General features: G+C 33.6%; 1 protein-coding gene across 4 annotated transcripts in view; it reads right to left on the bottom strand.

Moving 5' to 3' along the window:
• STXBP5 (syntaxin binding protein 5) overlaps nucleotides 1-19199 on the bottom strand; it is a 167805-nt gene that overhangs the window by 74240 nt on the left and 74366 nt on the right. For all 4 annotated transcript variants that reach the window (XM_077896408.1, XM_077896409.1, XM_077896411.1 and 1 more), the window contains exon 9: nucleotides 18199-18277. In XM_077896408.1, the coding sequence (XP_077752534.1) occupies nucleotides 18199-18277 (79 nt within the window). The remainder of the gene's footprint in view (nucleotides 1-18198; nucleotides 18278-19199) is intronic.

Here is a 19199-nt window from a genome sequence, read left to right as displayed (position 1 = left end):
AATAACATGTATATATGTCTATTTTATTTAAAACTATACTCTCATGTGTCCCTGTTTTATTTTTTTCATAGCATTAAAACTTATTTATTTGCTTATTGGTTTTCTCATGAAAATGCAAGCTCCTTGAGGGCAAGATTTGTTCATTTTGTTCATTGCTATATTCATAACGTAATGAATTAATAGAATAAGTAACGAATGAATGAACAGAACTGTATGTGACACTACCACTCTCTAACTTACTATCATTTAAATTTTTTGCCACTAAACTGATTTGGGTAATCTTATTTTTCCACCTAAGCAACAGTAATCAAAGCTTAAAATTCCCAAACAGAATTACGCTAATTGTATTGTACACCAATACACTGTTTCAGTCTCTTTGCATAGTATTATTATGGCTGTAGCTAGGAAAGCATATTTAATTTTCTTTCCTTCTTATCACATATAATGAATAAAGAGGATACATTTCCTCTCGTGTACTTTGAAATATAGCACATAACTGAATACAAAATACTAGGAAGAAGGATGAAGAATCCAACTTCATCTTTTAAAGAGTGGGAAGCCCGGGCCACATGTATTTTATATGTAATATTTAAAAATAGTCTGATCGATGTTTTTACACATAGCCAACTTAAAAAAAAATTATTAATGTAAGAACTAGGAAGAGGTAGATGCTGAACTTCACTACAGAATAAAATTTCCATGGAAATACCAGGTAGGTTTGCCAGGTAAGTCACTCATTTATTAGATAAATTCTTACTATGGTATTTAATAACACCATGGCAATCGGGTAGATTTATCTTCAAAAGGCAACTAGGTGTGTATCCACTGGTCTTGCAAGTTGCCTACACTTCTTTTCTACTGTTAAAAGTGAAAACATATATGATGAAAAAAGTGACAAAAATATATGAATAAAAAATATGAGTAAGAAACAGTTTCAAAGAAATACCAAGGTATTTTACATAATTATCAAAGTTCCCTAAATCTAGCAGTAAATACATATAGATATGCATATATACGTATATATTTAATTACCCAACAGATATTTTTTCATTATAAAGAATGAAACTTTGAAGAGTAGATATTAATGAGATGATTATTTTACAAGTAGTCATAAATACAATGATAAAATATTTTAATACTAGATAGTGAAAATTATATAAGTTGTTTTACTGGTATTTAGAATTACATAAAAAATTCTCGAAGTCTAGATTATTTCTAGGTAGTGTATGAATTATGGAGGTAGATAATCTTATTGTTTTTAAACACAATTTTATCTTTTTTGATGTTATAATAAGGCCTGGAGGTAATATAATTTTTAGCCTGTAACTTTAAGTATAATTTCAGTAGAATTTCTTTCAATGATATTGGGTGTTCCTCAAGACTGTCATTTTGTGAAGATATCCACATTAGAAAGGTATCTGGACATTTTATCTATCTATATACCTACCTACCTACCTACCTACCTACCTACCTACGAATGAAAGCAAGCACCATGCACCTGTGCATGCAGGGATGGGCAGAGGGAAAGGAAAAGAGAAGCAGGCTCCATGCCTAGCATGGAGCCCGATGTGGGGCTGGCTCTCATTACCCTGAGATCATGACCTGTGTTGAAGTCAAGAGTCAGATGCTTAACCAAATGAGCCATCCAAGTGCCTCTGGACATTTTTGTTCATTGCTATATCCCTAAGTAATGAATTAATAGAATAAGTAAATGAATGAATGAATAGAAGTGTATGTGATACTACCACTCTCTAACTTACTATCATTTAAATTTTTTTAAATTTACTGGGACCTTTTAAAATCTGATTGAAATTTTTAAGAGGGTAGACACTTAAAAGTGTCTTTGTCCTTTGTCCTTCTGACTAATTCCCCAGGCTGGCCCTGATAAGTGGTTTGGCTCCAGTTGTTTCATACGAAGCACTTTTAACTTAAAGAAGGCACTTCTACCCAAAAAGCCATTTTTATAAGCAATTTGTTCCACTCAGTTCTATAACATTACCCATTCATTCAAATTTTCAAATTTATTTTGAGCACCTGTATTGCTGAAAATAAAACAGTGCTCTCATGTCTAGTCTACATGGACAAGCACATAGGAACAAGTGTTACAAAGAGAATAAGACAAGGTGGAGTGGTGACCTGGGTGCAAGGGAGGTGATAGAGCAGTTACTGTAAGATGGTCAGAAAAGATCCTTGAAGTAATGACATATGAGCAGAGCTAGAATGATGAGCAACCAGTTACTTAAACAGCTTGGGGTTGAGGAGAAAGGAATATACATTCTAGGCAGCAGGAATAACAACAGCAAAGACCCCAAGTCAGGAATGAGTTTGATATATCTGAGGAACTAAATGGCCAGTGGGGCCACAACACACTGAGTAAAGCAATACGTGGTAAGAGATGACCCAACTCCAAATCTTATAAAATGCATCCTGTTTCCTCTATTAGGATCTTAAGAACCTGTCTTGTCCATTTCATCCCCATAATGACTTTAGTTCTGACCCTAATAAACTGTAGCTGAAATTATTATAATAGTATTTGCACACATTGTTTATTGCCTGAGATATACTTCCTCTCATTTTGTTTGACTTTAAAATTTTAAAACTCAGTCCAATTATCATCTCCTCAGAAAAACTTTCCCTGATCCATCCACCCTGACTGTACTGGATTCCCTCCCTATGTTCTAAAGCATCCCTGTGCCTACCTCTTCTCAGCATTTACCATACTGAATCGCCATTATGTTTATCTAGTTTCCCTTTGTACTGTAAGCTCCTTCAGGACAGAGAATGTATAATTTACCTGTGCATTCTCAGGCCATAGCTAGATATCCCAAAAAGTATTTATCAAATACATTTAAATATTACTACACTTACTGCTCAGATGGTCACTAGTATTAGGAATTAAAATCAGAAATGCTGTAGGATTTGGTAATATTTGGCCAGATTTGGTAATAAATAGTCTAAAGTCTGAAATATAACTATTGTCCTATTCTGATACTCTTTCTGCATAATTAGTACTGCCACTTGTATTATTCACTACCTCTCCGTATTTCTAAAATTGGAATTTAAGCCCCAAATTGTCTCATATGTCACTGATTTACATGTTATCAAATTTTCCAACTTTTTTCAAATGGAGATATGCCATTCAATTTTAAAGGAAACACAACTATATACTTGGTGAGCAGAATCATACCTTAGCTCTTCAAAGCTAATAAATATCTTTACCACTCTAACCTCAGTGCTCAGCTTTTTTTGGTGTAGAGGGGATGAGGAGCAGAGGGAGAGGGAATATCTTAAGTAGGCTCCACACCCAGCGCTGACGCAGGGGTCAATCTCACACTACCCTGAGATCATGACGTGAGCTGAAATCAAGAGTCAGCTGCTTAACACTGACTCCCTAGTGCTTAACTTCTTATTGAATGAACATATGATTTTTATGAGACCCTATAATCAAACTTCTAAGATCCTCAATTCAAATTCCAAATGTAAATTATGATTATATAATTTGAATAGTCCAATAGAAATCTATGCAACCATGATCTCATATTTGGTGTCAACTTGTTAACTTTTCATATAAAAAGTTAAAAGCTTAGATTTTGCACAGTATGTGTCCATTATAAGAAGTTCATTTGCACACATGGTTCGAATGGAAGACAAATTGTGAAGCACACTCAAAAAGTAATAATGAATTCTTAGTTCTACTAAGTTTTTGAGCTATCAAAACAAAATAGAATAATCAAAAACAAGGGTTTCAAAAACAAAATTTTAAGGGCTGAGAGGCAAAAAAGAAAATAAAATATAGGGAGATGAATTAAAAGCATTTTTCTAAATATATAATGCTATAGTTTCAAACAATGCTTCTCAAACTATCTATGGTAGTTTCAAACTACTTTTGCAATTTTTCAATTCATGGAAAATCTGTTTTTTAAGAAAAACAACTAAATGTGTGCACAGATGTTATAGTGATGTCAAATGATACTCAAGTTTCCATACTTTCACTTTTGATTTCTCCATGTATTTTGTCTCAGAGAATTAGCAGACTGGATCCATCCATGCATCATACTTTGACTAGTACTAGTCTAGAAAACAAAAAGTTGAGCTTTCTCAGGATACTGCTTAACCTACCCTATCATTACCAGGGGGAAATGTGAGGATGTCCTTGAAGGCCTCACTGCAAAGCCCCATACTCTTGCACACTCTGAAGTTAAATCAGAAACCATGGAACTCTTTAACTGGGCATGTCTCAGTAGAGAGGTGGATCTCGAAAACAAATATTTGATAAGAGAATTACTGCTTAGTTATGAAAAGTTTTCACCAGGGACCTTTTTTTTTTAATAAATTTATTTTTGATTGGTGTTCAATTTGCCAACATATAGAATAACACCCAGTGCTCATCCCATCAAGTGCCCCGCTCAGTGCCCGTCACCCAGTCATCCCCCCCCGCCCACCTCCCTTTCTACCATCCCTAGTTCGTTTACACCAGAGACCTTTTTGAGTAAATAGGAAATAACAAGGTAGCTAACAATAAGTATTATGATAATGAAGTGAATACAGAGAAGCATAATGGGTCATAACTCAAACTTTGGAAGAAGTTATCTATGTCCAGATCCTAGCTCTCTTACTTTGTGCCTATTAGGACTGAATAACTTAACTTTAATTTTAATTATCTGAGCCTCAGTTTTCTCTTCTGGAATACACACCTCACAGAGTTACTGTAAAGATTAAGTGACATGATATATGTATTGCTTATTACAGTGCCTGGTACAAAATACATTGTTAGAAAGTGACTACTACTCTACTAGCATAATGATGATGATATTTCAGGTGTCTTTATAGTTCAGATCTGTACCTTTGCCAACTTTAAGAGGACCCTGAGAACTAGAATAGCCACCTCCAAACCATGTCACTAGTGACTAGCCCTTATACTCTCCTTTGCTAATACAGATAAAAAGAAGTTTGGGGAAAAAAAATAAACATATTTAGAAGACTTTCTGTTCACTTAATGACCAATTTAACAATGATACAGCTTTAGTAGAGTGAATTTGTATATTTGCATAATGTTGATTTTAATTTTATATTTTATTGATATAATTTTTATGAAACCTGTTATAGTAATTAAACTTAATATATATCCTCTTAGCTATCAAAAATGTGGAATCTCCAAACATTTTCATAAATAGCCATGAAGTATACAACAGTGATATCAGAGTGTGGTCTGTGAACTTCTTGCGGTTCCCAGGACCCACCCTTTTCAAAAGATCACAGGTAAAACCATTTTCACTATGATACTAAGACACTATTTGCCTTTTCACTGTGTTGATATTTGCACTGATGGCAAAAAAGTAATAGTAGGTGGACTAAACTCCTGGCATCTCAGCATGAATCAAAACAATGGCACCAAACTAGACTTACTCATTTTATTCCTCATTGCCACACATTAAAAGGATTTTTCCCCTTCTTTTTCAAAATGTCTTTGATGAAGCAGTAAAATGACTAATTTTAAATCTTGACCCTTACTATGCCTTTTTAATGTTCTATTAGGAAAATAAGAAAGATATACAAAATACTTCTGTACACTGAATTGGATAGTTACTTTCAGAAAAACACGTGTGTAGTTGTCTGAGTTGTGATATAAGTCACCTATTATTTTTGCTGATAGGATGACTATAATTTAGGCTTGGGTAATTGACAATCGTCTTCTCAAAAATGAATGAAGTGAATGTTATTTTAAGAAAAAACAACTGATATTATTTGTTTACAATGATAAAATCTGGACTTTCAAGTAAAAATCAAGAGTTTGGGAACTTCTATATGCCATGCTGAATTTCAGTTTCCCAATACATAAATAGACTTTCCTCATGAGATCAGTGGTGATATCAGCCACTTAATATATAATGAAATGTGTCAATACTAGAAGATATGAATGACTCAATCAATATTTCCCAATTTACTAGTATCATGATGTTACAAAAGCATGTAAGAGTGAGTCATTGCAAGCGCTGATAGACCAAAGGATTTTCAAGAAACAGAGTACAAAAAATTTACTGATAAGGGATTCAGATCTCACACTACAACTAATGCTTAATAATCTATCACTTGTCAAGTTTTGGTGTAATACCAAGGAATATTTACCATTATTTTAAAAATCGAACTATAGTATCTGTGTAAAGCTGGATTTTCTTCGTATGTCTCAATTAAAAGAACATTGCAAAAGACTGACTATAGAAGCAGACCTGGACTCTAGCTGTAGTCTATTATACCAAACTTGAAGGAAATTTCCAAAATAAACAATTCCAGTATATTTTTAGAAATAGTTATTTAAAAATGTTTTATTTATGTTAATATGCAAAGGGTTATTTTTAAATGAATAAGCATTTTTTAAATTCTAAACTTTATTTCTAGTATGGTAAATATCAACAGGTAAAATCCACATAAGCAAAAGATCTTTGGGATTCTCGATAACTAAGACTGTAAAGGGGTCCTCAGACCAGTTTTTGGACTGTTACTATAAACATAAAAAGGAAGCCCACACAAAATAAAATTGCAATGACAGGTTTTCATTTTAATAAAAAAGTTTAATTGGTTAAAATTAAGAGATTATATGATAAAGGGTATTATAATAAAGGTAATAATAATAATAAGCTTAAATTAATAGGGATTCTATTAGTACCATTCTTCTCTAAATTATGATCTCTTGACTATTAATACAGTGATGCAGATTTATCAAAGTCCTTATGATCTTTCTTCATTACCAGCCAAACTTTAATGTCTTCTTCAATCATATAAAAACTTAGGGGTTATTTAGCAATAACATACTACATAACATCCGAAAATCTCATGTAAATGAGTGGCTGACAAAACTCAATTTGGAGATAAGGGCAGAAAAAGAATCTATGAATTCTACAGTCCTCAATTAGGAAAAGGAAAAAAAAAAAAAAAAGATCTCAGAACACCTTCCCAACCTTGAAGGCAGAAATCTGCTTACGTGTCCCTATAAACTGAACATTTCATGAATCTTAATAACTTTAGAAGAATTATAATACTCTCTTGTAATCAAATAAAGGCTGATAGTCATAACAAAAGCTATTATGATGAAGTTGTCATGTCTATGGAAACACAACTCTTCTCTACCTGTGCTTTCCAGGGCAAAGCATTCATTCTAGTGCTGACATTAAACTAGAAAGCAAAATAAACATATAAATCAACATGATAAGTCAATGAGATAAAGGTACAGAATTTAGTAGACCTAGCCTAACCGTACAAATTCCAGAAAAAATTATGCTTTGGGGTTTCGATGTATTATAGTTTCACAATTCAGGTTGGTTAGGATGCATGAGATTTATAGGACCCCACAGTAATTTTTATTAGTCCACTACTTTTTTTCCCCTAGTAACAATAAAATGAAAGAATTTATGTAACAATTACACATTTTTTTTTCAAAAAGAAATCTAAAATCTTCAATGCAGACTTTGTCATGTGGAAATTGTGATTAAATGAACTACAATAAAGTTCACGGTGTTAAAGTATGATTTCAAAGCTTATCTATGAAAAAACATTGTGCAGTTTTCAAAATCATTTATTGCGGACAAGGTCTTACATGGATTTGATCCCTGTCCTTAGAACAACATAACCTAAAGCATATAAGCTGGTACCAATATATTATAAGCAGCCTAGTATTAGAACAATTAGTGAACTATCACTAAGATATTCAGTCCATGTACAAATCACAAGTGAATGCATTTTAATAACGGAAAAAAAGTAGACTAGGATGAATAACAATGGAAAACAAGCCTTATATTAGTTTGAACAAAACCATAAAGCTTTAAGGATGCAACAAAGAACCAATTAAGATGGTAAAGAAGGAATGGCTCTAAAAGAAGAAACTATAGGAAAGCTCAGATTGAACTTCAGCAGTAGAAAAAGCAGGAGTAATAAATTAGAGGCAGTGTAAGAAAGGGATATCTGAATAGCTTTAACAAATAAGCAACATTGGAAACAATTAGGTTTGAAATAAAGCTCTGCCTTTTTATAAATAATACACATCAAAAACGATTAAATTTAAAAAAAATTATAAGGTTTTAAATTCTATTTTAGGACTTCAGAAATGGAAGAACTGTTACCAAGTGAGTATCAACCATTATTATACCAACTTTGTTAAATTCATCAGTTTCTAGATACAGGGTCATGGACAAGGATATAAATAATTTTGGTCCCTGCTAAAACATAAAAGCTCAGCTGGATGGCTGCTTGCAAAAAACTGAATCATAAAATTTTTATGAAACACCATTTTATATGCAAATGGAAACAAATTTAACTTCAGTCCCTATTATCCCAGCAGATTGCCTTTTCTTTATTCCAGTAGTCATTTAGGAGTTTGCATTGTGGTTACAAAATTTAAGATGATTTCAAAGCCTAAGTGCTTACTTTTAAGGTAGGTAATTAATAAAACAAAAACATCTCCCATCGATGAGACTGATGAAATTGTTATAGTTTATACTCCATTCTTTAAAGTATACACAGATATTTTCAAGTATACACAGATTATCTTTCAAGATATTTTCAGATATTTGCAATGTGGGACCTTGTCAAGATTCATAAAAATCTTTTATCCTCAAAATTTCATCACTGAAAATTTATTGTAAAGCAATACTACAATAGGGGTGCCTGAGTGGCTCAATTGTTTAAGCATCTGTCTTCAACTCAGATCATGGTCCCGGGGTCCTGCACATTGGGCCGCCTGCTCAGCAGGGAGTCTGCTTCTCCCTTTGCTTGTGCTCTCTCTCTCTCAAATAAATAAAATCTTTAAAAATAGTACAATAGTAAAAAATCTTCTATCTTCTGTTGAATTATCTATAATGTCAAAAAAGAGAATCTGTTCACTACTATATTTTTATCTGTAATAAGAAAAACCTCATTATAATATCAAAAAACTAAATGTTCAGCAAAAGGGAGGAATTAGTCTAAGTACACAGCCTATAAGATTATTTTAAAAAAATCTGATAGAAACGAGTAATACTTTAGATATGTTAAATAGAAAAAAAAACCCACCACCAGACTGAATATGCTCTAAGAATATAACTAGGTGAAATTGGATATGTATCTGAAAAAAGACTGAAGGAAAATGAACAAAAGAAAAAAATTGTTTTAGAATAGAAATTACAGGTAATATGCTTCTTTTGTGAAGACTTTAATGTTATAATTTAAAAATAAAAAACCTAGGTACTTCCAAAAAAACTTTAAAATAGTAGTGGTTAAACACGAAAATAAAAGGGGTGCCTGGATGGCTCAGTTGGAAGATCATGTCACTCTTGATCTCGGAGTTGTGAGCTGGAGCTCCATGTTCAGTATAGATGTTATGTAAAAATAAAATCTTAAAAGAAATGAAATATAACAATTGTGATTAACCATACTTTTTTAAGAAACTGCATTTTTCCGATGAAATCCCATGGAAATAGTTTGCCAATTTTTAATGTCATTTCCCTGTCATTGTACTTTCAGTATTATAACGTAATATAAAATATATAAATATATATAATGCTAAAGGATTTTCTGCTTCCTAGGCCACTCAAAAATCACTACACAAATTTAGAATATAATTATGATTCATCCATTCAGCAAGCATTTACCAAGTGCTTAACTGTGCTGGTTCCAACAGGAGGGGCCAAAATAGTCTTATCTTTCATCATTTGATTCCTTCAGCTTCACTCCTTCCTTTGGCCAGCACTCCCCCCTCTACTATTTCACTTTTTACTCATCTTCTACTTTACTGATTTCGGTGTTCCATTTCCAAACGCAAAACTTACCTATCCTAAGACTTTTGGTTCCGTAGCCAAAAATTTTTCTGGAAGAATCTGGATCATATAATCATATCACAATACTTTTAGTATTTAAGAAAGAAAATTATCTTCTCCAACTCTACTTTGAATTCATCATGAGAAATTCACTCTAAAACTTTCTTCCTAAATTATTTCCTTTTCATTTTCAGTGTATATCCTATTCCAACAGTTCATTGTTTTCTGCCATTTGTCATATGGAGGAATTCCCCAAGTTAAAAGTAAAAACAAAACTATGTCTCCCTCTTCCTGATGAGATTTAAATACTAATTATATCTACTGCTAAAAACATTAACACATCTTCTAAACCAGTATTTTCTGTTAATCCACCCATTTCTTTTTTCCTTCTTTTAATGTCCCTACAACCTGGCTCATGTTTGAAACAATGCTAATAAAATACTCTTGCAAATCATTCCCCCTTAACTGTATCTTCTAATCTTTGTTATCATTCTAACCAATCTTTCTATAGCAGCAAACAATGCTTACTCTCTCCTACAAACATTTCCACGATGCATCCTGGGAGTATCTTGTTTTTATGTTTGTTTTTTTCTTTTCCTGTTCAAAATCTACTAGTCTTCCTTTTTCTACCTCTTCATTTTGGTGTTTTTCATGAAAAAATACCAGTGCTAGGCACCTTAGCTGTAAAGGGTAGTTTCTGTCAAGAAACTATTCTGAATGTCCTCCTTTTTCTTATACTCAAGGCACTTCACCTTCATTTTGGCAACTACCACTGGTTAAATATACTTCAAGGGATTAATACATGTTTACTATCATACAAAGTTAACAAGTAAAACTTGCGAGTGATATAAAATGGATTTATCAGCAGACTTAATTACTGATATCAGTTTTAATTTAATAAGGAGTTAAGAACTAATTTAGGGAAAAACTTAAAAATAGAAGAATCTTAGCACTTTAAATTAATGCAAGCCACAGATAAAACCCAATCTTCATATAGCTGCTAAATGAGGTATTCTAATGTCAGAAGATAGAGCCATCAATCTGGTAGTCTTTGTTGTCTAGCTATGTGGGATTCTATAATTATAGTGTTAAGGGACTGTAAGTCAAAATGTTACCTTAAAATTAAGAAAGTGAATACTGAGTTATTCTAGTTAGGTAGGAGGTTTGAAGATTAAAACTGGGAGAAAGTGTTCTTGTTTTGACAGACTGAAGACAATACAGATAAAAATCCAGTGGGTCATAAGAATGCCTCTGAAGATAGTGATAAAATGAGAATTAGTGAACTTAAGATCGAAACTTTCTCACCAACATGGGAAAGGTTAACATGAGAACAGGAAACGTTATCTGATGAGGCATATGAAATTTAAGAGTCTCTGGGCTCAAAGATGTCGTCTCTCATTAGACACAATTAATTATAAATCCACTTACGGATTTTTCCTAGACAGTGTTAAGATCAAGTGCCATGGCCACAAAGGGATACCATAAAACCTAAACCTAGACCTCATAAAATTAGAATTTGTAGCCTAGAAGTTATCTAAGAAGCTCTCTAGTCCTCTGAGTTACTCACATTAAGTTATTCAACCTATTAAAGAGGCACAGACAAAATCTCCTTTTGGTTCACATTAATATAATTACTTGTATTGAGTATGATTTAATGTTAAATTTATGAAGATGATCTGATAAATTAGCAAGTTTAAGAGAGGAAATCAGGGGTACCTGGCTGGCTCAGTTGGCAGAACACGCAACTCTTAATCTCAGGGTTGTGAGTTTGAGCCCCATGCTTGGTATAGAGATTACTTAAAAAAAAAAAAATCCTAAAAAAACAAAACAAAACAAAACAAAAAACAGTTCTTGGCAAACTGAGTGACTTGTGAATCATTAGGACGATTATATCCTAATTCATCCTAACTGGAGAGTGTTTGGTGTACTGGTAAATGCTCCATCTCCAGAGTCAACTTGAGCTCAAATTCCAGCTCTGCTACTTCGTAGGGCAAGTTAACTTAAACTAAGACTTACTATTTACATCCCTAAATGGAGATGATAAAAGTACCTATTTCATAGTGTTGTGAAAATTATGGGAGGCAATGCATTCAAATTGCATAGCAGAATACCTGGCTTATAATAGATGTCCACCTAGCTTTTTTTCTTCTTGGTGCTTGGAAGCCAAGCCATCTAAAAGTCTTGAACTCAAAAGACAAGAAGCTAGTTTTATCTCAAGTAAGGATATGAGAATTGTTAAGACAATAAAAAAGGGAACTACTTTTGTCTCTGAAAGTAGCATGTTATCTGAATGAGGCTCTCTTCTGGTTGCTATGGCTTATCATGAATTGGGGTTGGAGAGAGAATGAATATGGAACATTTGCCTACTCTAATACATTGGTGGCAAGAAAATAAAAAGACGCACCATGCATGAGAGAAGAGGACAATACAAATGTACATACTGATGTAAAGACTATATTCTAAAACATTGTTCTCAGTGGTAAACATATTGTGACTGAAGGTGAAGTTTCTTCATCACGGTTTTATTGGGTAGTTTAGCAAAGCCATTGCTGCTGGGAGATCTGTAGGTATGAATATGATCTTGGAGATTGGTGGTTAATGTGAGCAGAGAGCAGGTTTCATTAAAAAGGAAATACAGTGATTAAGAGTACAGAATAAATCCGGATCTTCGGTTTACAACTTGTATATGACTTTGGGCAAGTTATTCAACCTCTCTGTTTTAGTTTCCTCATCTATAAGACAAAGGTAATAATAATATCTGCCTCACATAGTGGTTGCTAAGATTAAGTTACTATATTTAAAGCACTTAGAACAGTGTCTGGTACACAGTAAACACAGGGTGTCATTATAGGTTATTACACAGATAGTTACTTAAGAAAAATCTATAGCAGAAGGAAAAAATATACAAGAACAAGCCTGTGTTCTGAGAAAAAAATCTTTTTGCACAAGGGTGTGTGTTTTTGGGCTTCAGAGAATTAGGCTGGATACACTTCTAGCAGCAGTGGGGGAAACTCAGTGATACCAAGTTTGCGAGTGTGACTGAAATAGACTTTTAGATATTTTCAGAACCAGAATATTACAAATGCACCCTGAGTTTTTATTACAGCCTGTTTAAAACAAAAAAATTTTTTTTGAGAGAGACAGTGAGTGAGTGTACATGTGCTTGTGCCAGCAGTGCTGGGGTGGAGTGGGGGAGAGAATCACCCCGCACAAAGACCACCATGGAGCTCAAGCTCACTACCCTGAGGTCATGACCTGAGCCAAAATCAAGAGTCAGATGCTTAACTGACTGAGCCACAAGCTCCCCAGATGTTTTTTTCATATTCTTTATAAAAGAATAGGAAATCCACCTATAGCTTTTAGTGCACATATGAAATTAAATCATCTACTAAAAACAAATTTAGGCATCATGGGGCTGGGGGCAGAGAGCAACTTTTGCTCACAGATAAACTTAAATATATTATTATGTTCACGTACATGTGTGCTTATCGAGGGGGATCAGCAAACTATGGCCCACTTCCTATTTTTGCCTGTATGGCCTGAAAACTAAAAATGACTTTTACATTTTTAAATAGTTGGAAAAAAATACACAAAATATTTCATGATACAGGAAATTAAAGGATATTCAAACTTCAGTGTCTATAAATAAAGTTTTATTAGAACACAGCTGCATTTTTTTCATTTATGAGTTATCTATGGCTGCTTTTGGGTAATAATAGCAGAGTTGGGTAGCTGCCAATTAAAATCTATACTGCTTGCAAAGCCTGAAATATTTACTTTCTGGGCCTATACACAAATGGTTTGTCATAGTATGTGTTATAAGGAAAAGGAGTAGGGGCACCTGGGTGGCTCAGTGGTTGAGTGTCTGCCTTTGGCTCAGGTCATGATCTCAGGGTCCTGGGATCAAGTCCCACATCAGGCCCCCAATATGGTGCCCCACTTCTCCCTCTGCCTCTCTCTCTGTGTCTCTCATGAATAAATAAATGAAATCTTAAAAAAAAAAAAAGTAGAAGGGAATAAATTAATCTTAGACATGGTTCCCAAATGTGACTAAACTGCCATTTTTAATTGTGATAATAGTTACTTTTAGGTTCCCAGAGATGCTCCCCACAAATCGGTAATTTCTTGAATGGTAGTCCATTTCTTAAAAGATGCTACCTTACAAGGTGCCTGGGTGGCTCAGTCAGTTGAGGGTCTTGCTTCTGTTTTTGGCTCAGATCATGATCTCAAGGTTATGGGATCAAGACTTGCTCAGCATAGGGTCTGCTTGAGGTCTCTCCCTTTCCCTCTGCCTCTTCCCCTACTCATGTGTGTTCTCTTTCTCTCAAATGAATAAAATCTTTAAATAAAAACAAAAAAAGATACTAACTTCCAGTGCTCTCTAGTGTAAAACTCTAAGGAGTTCAAGTGAATACCTGTTTGAAAACATGACTCTCTCCCAAGTTGATTCTTGTTGAAAATTTGGCCCTGCCTGTAACTTCTTATGCAGTCTAATAGCAAAATGAAAAATGTAGCAGTGGAGGAAAGAAGGAACTACAATTTACCAAACATCTACCACGTGCCAGACACGTTATATTTTTCTTTCACGTCTTTACAACTATTTTATTAAGTGGTAACTGCTACCCCTATTTCACTGAGGTAAGGACAGATTTTCAATGATGTTATGCAACTTGCGAAAGACAACACAGTTGTCTGAGTGGCAGAATGGGATTTGAACCTAAGTCTAAAAATCCAAAGCCTCAGTTATTTCCACTAAATTTGGGGCTCTCAAATAGGATGATCATGACTCATAGTAAGAAGTATATTTTATTTCATGGTACGGTATACAGAAATGTAAGTACATACAAATGAACAAGTTTCATAAACCAGTACTTAACCTTAAAATGTGCAGTGCACTCTTTCTTATTCTAGTTTATATGTTAAAAATTGATGTCACAACCAACAAAAGTATTTTCAAAACTCATTTATAGATCACATTTAATATCTAAAAACAAAAAATCAGAGGGTGAGGGAATAGGCAAAATGAGCGAAGGGGAGTGGGCAATACAGGTTTCCAGTTATAGAATGAGTAAGGCACAGGGATGAAAGGTACTGCATGTGGACTACAGTCGTTGGTACTGTGATAGCACTGTATAGTGACAGATGGTAGCTACACTTGAGGTGAGCACAGCATAAAGCAAAGAGTTGTTGAATCACTATGTTGTACAACCAAAATTAATGTAATGTTGTGTGTCAAATAAATACTGCACTAAATCATAATGTTTCTCAGAATAAGAGAACTCTCAATCCAGGGAAGAATATTAGTGAAGTTCCATAGTTATTATAATTTTGTCAACATTGCACTTTGTACATCCGCTCTGTGAAAGGAAAATTAGAGAATAACTGCATTTTAGATATTTGTCAGGGGTTATTAAATGCTGTTTTGAGACAAGTGATATGTGAGAAAAATGGAAGAAAGAGTATGTTCCAAGTGCTTCTTATATTTGCTTAATCTTCATAACAATCTCTAAGGTAGAAACAAGCACAGGAAGCTTGCTGATTTGTCCAAGATGGCACAACGAGCAGGCAGTTGAGGAAGGATTAACCCCAGATTGGCTGGCTCTGGAGTTCACTCTCTTTTTTTGGGGGGGAGGGATTCACTCTTAATCATTTTCTCAACCACCATTCGTTGGAGCACTTCACACCTGGGTCACATGAATTTTTTCAAAAAAACAACTTCAACAGAATTGACTTAACATTTAACTTTTGACTTTTTATTAAAAACTGGCCTATAAAGAATAGTTCCCTATCTTTAATAAAAGTGCTATTTAAATGCTATGTTAATTATACTGTCATTGTTCACTATAGAAGGGAAAAATCTGGTCTCTCTCAGTGTAATATATGCTTTTATGTTACTAGAAAATAAAAGTTAGGCACAGTATCTTGATTCCATATTTTTGTCCGAGTGTACCTTTCCATCAGAGATAAATTTTATGTTATTATTAACCTATAACTGCTAATTCTTCATGGCTGCACTTTTCTAAACACCAGCCTGTTTCCCATATATTAAGTAACACTATGCCTGGACAATTAGAAATGAGACAGGTATGTCTCATGCTTTCACTGAGCTAGTATCTAAAGGGGAAGGCACGCAATCAACAAATAATTTCATTATTAATGACAAGTACAAATTCTAGAAGGGAAATATATAACATGCTTTGAGACTATATTACTGGGGACCCAATCTAGAAAACATGGCCAAACTATCCTCAAAGCTATGATATTATTGCTAAGCTATAAAGGATGAAAGGGAGTCTCCGCCTAGAATAATTTCTAGGTAAAAAAAAGAAAATGCAGAAGATCTTGAGGAGGGAAGGCAGGCTCATCTAATAAAATCTGGCAGTTTGCCAACGTTACCTATTACCAACCTGAATCCCTTTAGTTGGCACCTGCCCATGACACTTGCTAGAAACAGGAAAAGTTGAGAACTGACTAGCTTCTCTAACTGAAAGTGATTTCATTATAGGCAGAATGGGGGTTGCGGTAGTTCTCAAGGTTGGCTACACACTGGAATTCTAGGGAACTATCTCAAGGAAAGAGACCATGGTGAAAAAGAGAACCTTTTAATTTACTGAATTTCCTCTCCCCGGTAAAAAAAAAAAAAAAAAAAAAAGAGGAAAAAATTGGAAAGCAGTGAAAATTGTTCTCAGTGATCCTATCGATCTATTTAAAGGTATCTACAAACGCATGCAAAAGAGCTAGACTTTTTTTTTTCTCATGTCTGATCTTATGAAAGAAAAAATATTGCCACCATCCTGAAGAAACTGAAAACATAAATGTTACCATTCATAAGAATTGAAAACAGGAACAGAGAGAGAGAAAAAAAAAAAAAGATCTTCCTGGACCTCCACCGTTGTTGCCAATCAGTATTTTTAAAATGAACTGGTAATTCAGAAGACAGTAAACACTGTTAATTTAAATGTTTGGACAATTCCTTTGATGCTATATTATAAACCAGAAACACAAGGTTTTTTCCAGTTTCCCCCCAAGGTTTTTTTTTTTTTTTTGCAATTATTACTTTTCCTACTTACATTCCTTTGCCATGCAACAAATTATGGCAAAAGAAAAATCAATTGGTAGTAGGAAGTTTCCTGGAAACAGTAAGAAGAACTATGTATAGAAAGTTTATTATGTACCAGGCACTCTGTAAAATGTTTTCAATACATGACTGTTTCACTTAAATCATCACAGCAACCTTCTAACCTATTCTCATATTCATGTCATAACTGAGGAAAGTGAAGCACAAAGACCTCAAATAACTCTATGCCAAAGGTTACAGAGTGAGGGAGCCACAGTCAATTAAACAGATGCCATTCCTTTTGAAGTTCATTCAACTGCTTGTCTGAACAGTAGATCTTTTGAATCCCAGAAGGCTAATAAGGATCAAGGACAAATAATAGCAATCTTAATGATTCTTTAACCTACTGTCTTTTCTCAAATGAGAATACAGCTGAAATGAGTATGTTTAGAACAAGGGCAAATATAAAAGGGAAGTGGGCCAGTTATAACAACCAGTGGTCATCAATTGATATAAAAAACATGTTATCAGTGGTCCTAAACTTCCATGCATCAGAAACTTCTGTGGATCTAAGTAAAACACAGAGTGGTTGGCTCTAGCCACAGTGTCTGATTCAGAAGGTCCCGGGTGGAGTCCAAGAATTTGCATTTCTAGTAAGTTCTTAGTTAATGCTGCTGGCCCAAGGACCACAATCCGAGAACCGATGCACTATCTATATACATAAATTCACTCTCTTACACAGCTATAGTAAATAAAACCACACAGTTTTCCCAGAGAACCAGAGCACAGATAAAATGCTTCTTTTAGGGTTAATGAAACGTGGCATTTTCAAAAAACATTTACAATTTTTCCTTTGTTATATTTTTAAATATTTGGTACATATAAAAATATAAAATATAACTGATAAACTTCAATATTAAGATGTATATATTTTTATAATTGCCAAATATTCTTATGAGATTTAATTTTTGAAGAATACATCTGACTTTCATAATTAACACCCCTAACATAAATAGTTTGTTTTAAAACTTTTTTCACCACTTATCCCACAATTTACAGTAGTGAATAAACACCACTGTTACTGAAGACTAATCTAACAGAATGTATAACATTTGACAAGAAAGATTATTCAAACCTTCCAAGATACATTATAAAACTATTAAAGACAGAGAATACAAAGATATACTTTATCCTTAATTTACCACTTTTAGTTATTTCATTAAATAAAGAATGCATAAAATTTAAGACTGGGCTAGACCATTCTAAAGTAGACTTTATAACATAGTGACAAAATTGCCTTCAGTGCTATTTGAGTAATTATATACAATGAATATTGGCAATGAAGTAAAATCTTACCCAGATCTAGTCGTTTTGAACTCCACCTTGAGGATAGGTTTGCATGGTTCTGGCTTCTTCCCATCCTTTAATTGTTTTCCTAAAATATATTTTCCTGCATTAAATTCTAAAATTCTAAGTTACTCTAAATTCTCACATTGATAGTTTATATAAAAAATGAAAGTAAAATATAATAAAATCCACCATGAAACATTTTTAAATGATTTTGAAAGAAGTATTTAATAACAAAATATTGAAAATAAGTAAATCTGTTTGAAATTCAGTGCTGAAAAGTAAATGAGTAATAGTAATGATCTTTATGTGACAAAATTCTTGTAAAAGAAACTGACAGCCTTCCCAATGTTAACTGCAGATGAGCATTCATTTCAGTGTTCTAAATGAAGTTCTAAAATAGCTAGATTTGAGAAAAACAAATCTAAATAATATTTTTCACCCAAGTGTGATAGGTTGCAAAATTAAACCCTATGTTAATAACTTCATTTATATTTATTCTCCTGAAGTAAAACCTACCCATTGTAATGTCCAAAAAGACTGATAAATAAACCAACCTCTATAAAATGTCAGAAACTCATACAGCCAAAGAATTTTATTATTTAAAATAAGTTTGATTTTTGCTATTTCTGCATGTTCATCGTAGAAACTCAGAAAAATATAAAGAAAATAAAACATATCTTTATTTTTAAAAATTAATCATTCTTAACATTAATACATTATTCCTGGAGATCCCAAATGCATGCCCTATCCCAATACTTCCTTCTCAGCTTCTCTCCCACCATAATAAACCTCACTCATTCTAATAAACTTTTATTTAAATGTTATTGTTTGTTGCCTGCCTCACCAATAAGAATGTAAACTCCATACTGCAAAGTTTTTAAGTGTATATATGCTTTCTGTTTGTCATCCCTGGTGACAAACATTGTTTGACATATCAGTGGATACTAAGTAACTGGGATCCCTGGGTGGCGCAGCGGTTTGGCGCCTGCCTTTGGCCCGGGGCGCGA

This window comes from Canis aureus, chromosome 1, assembly GCF_053574225.1.
Source record: "Canis aureus isolate CA01 chromosome 1, VMU_Caureus_v.1.0, whole genome shotgun sequence".
NCBI lineage: Eukaryota > Metazoa > Chordata > Mammalia > Carnivora > Canidae > Canis > Canis aureus.
Note: the sequence above shows the minus strand (reverse complement) of the source record. Positions and strands in the feature narration are given on the sequence as shown.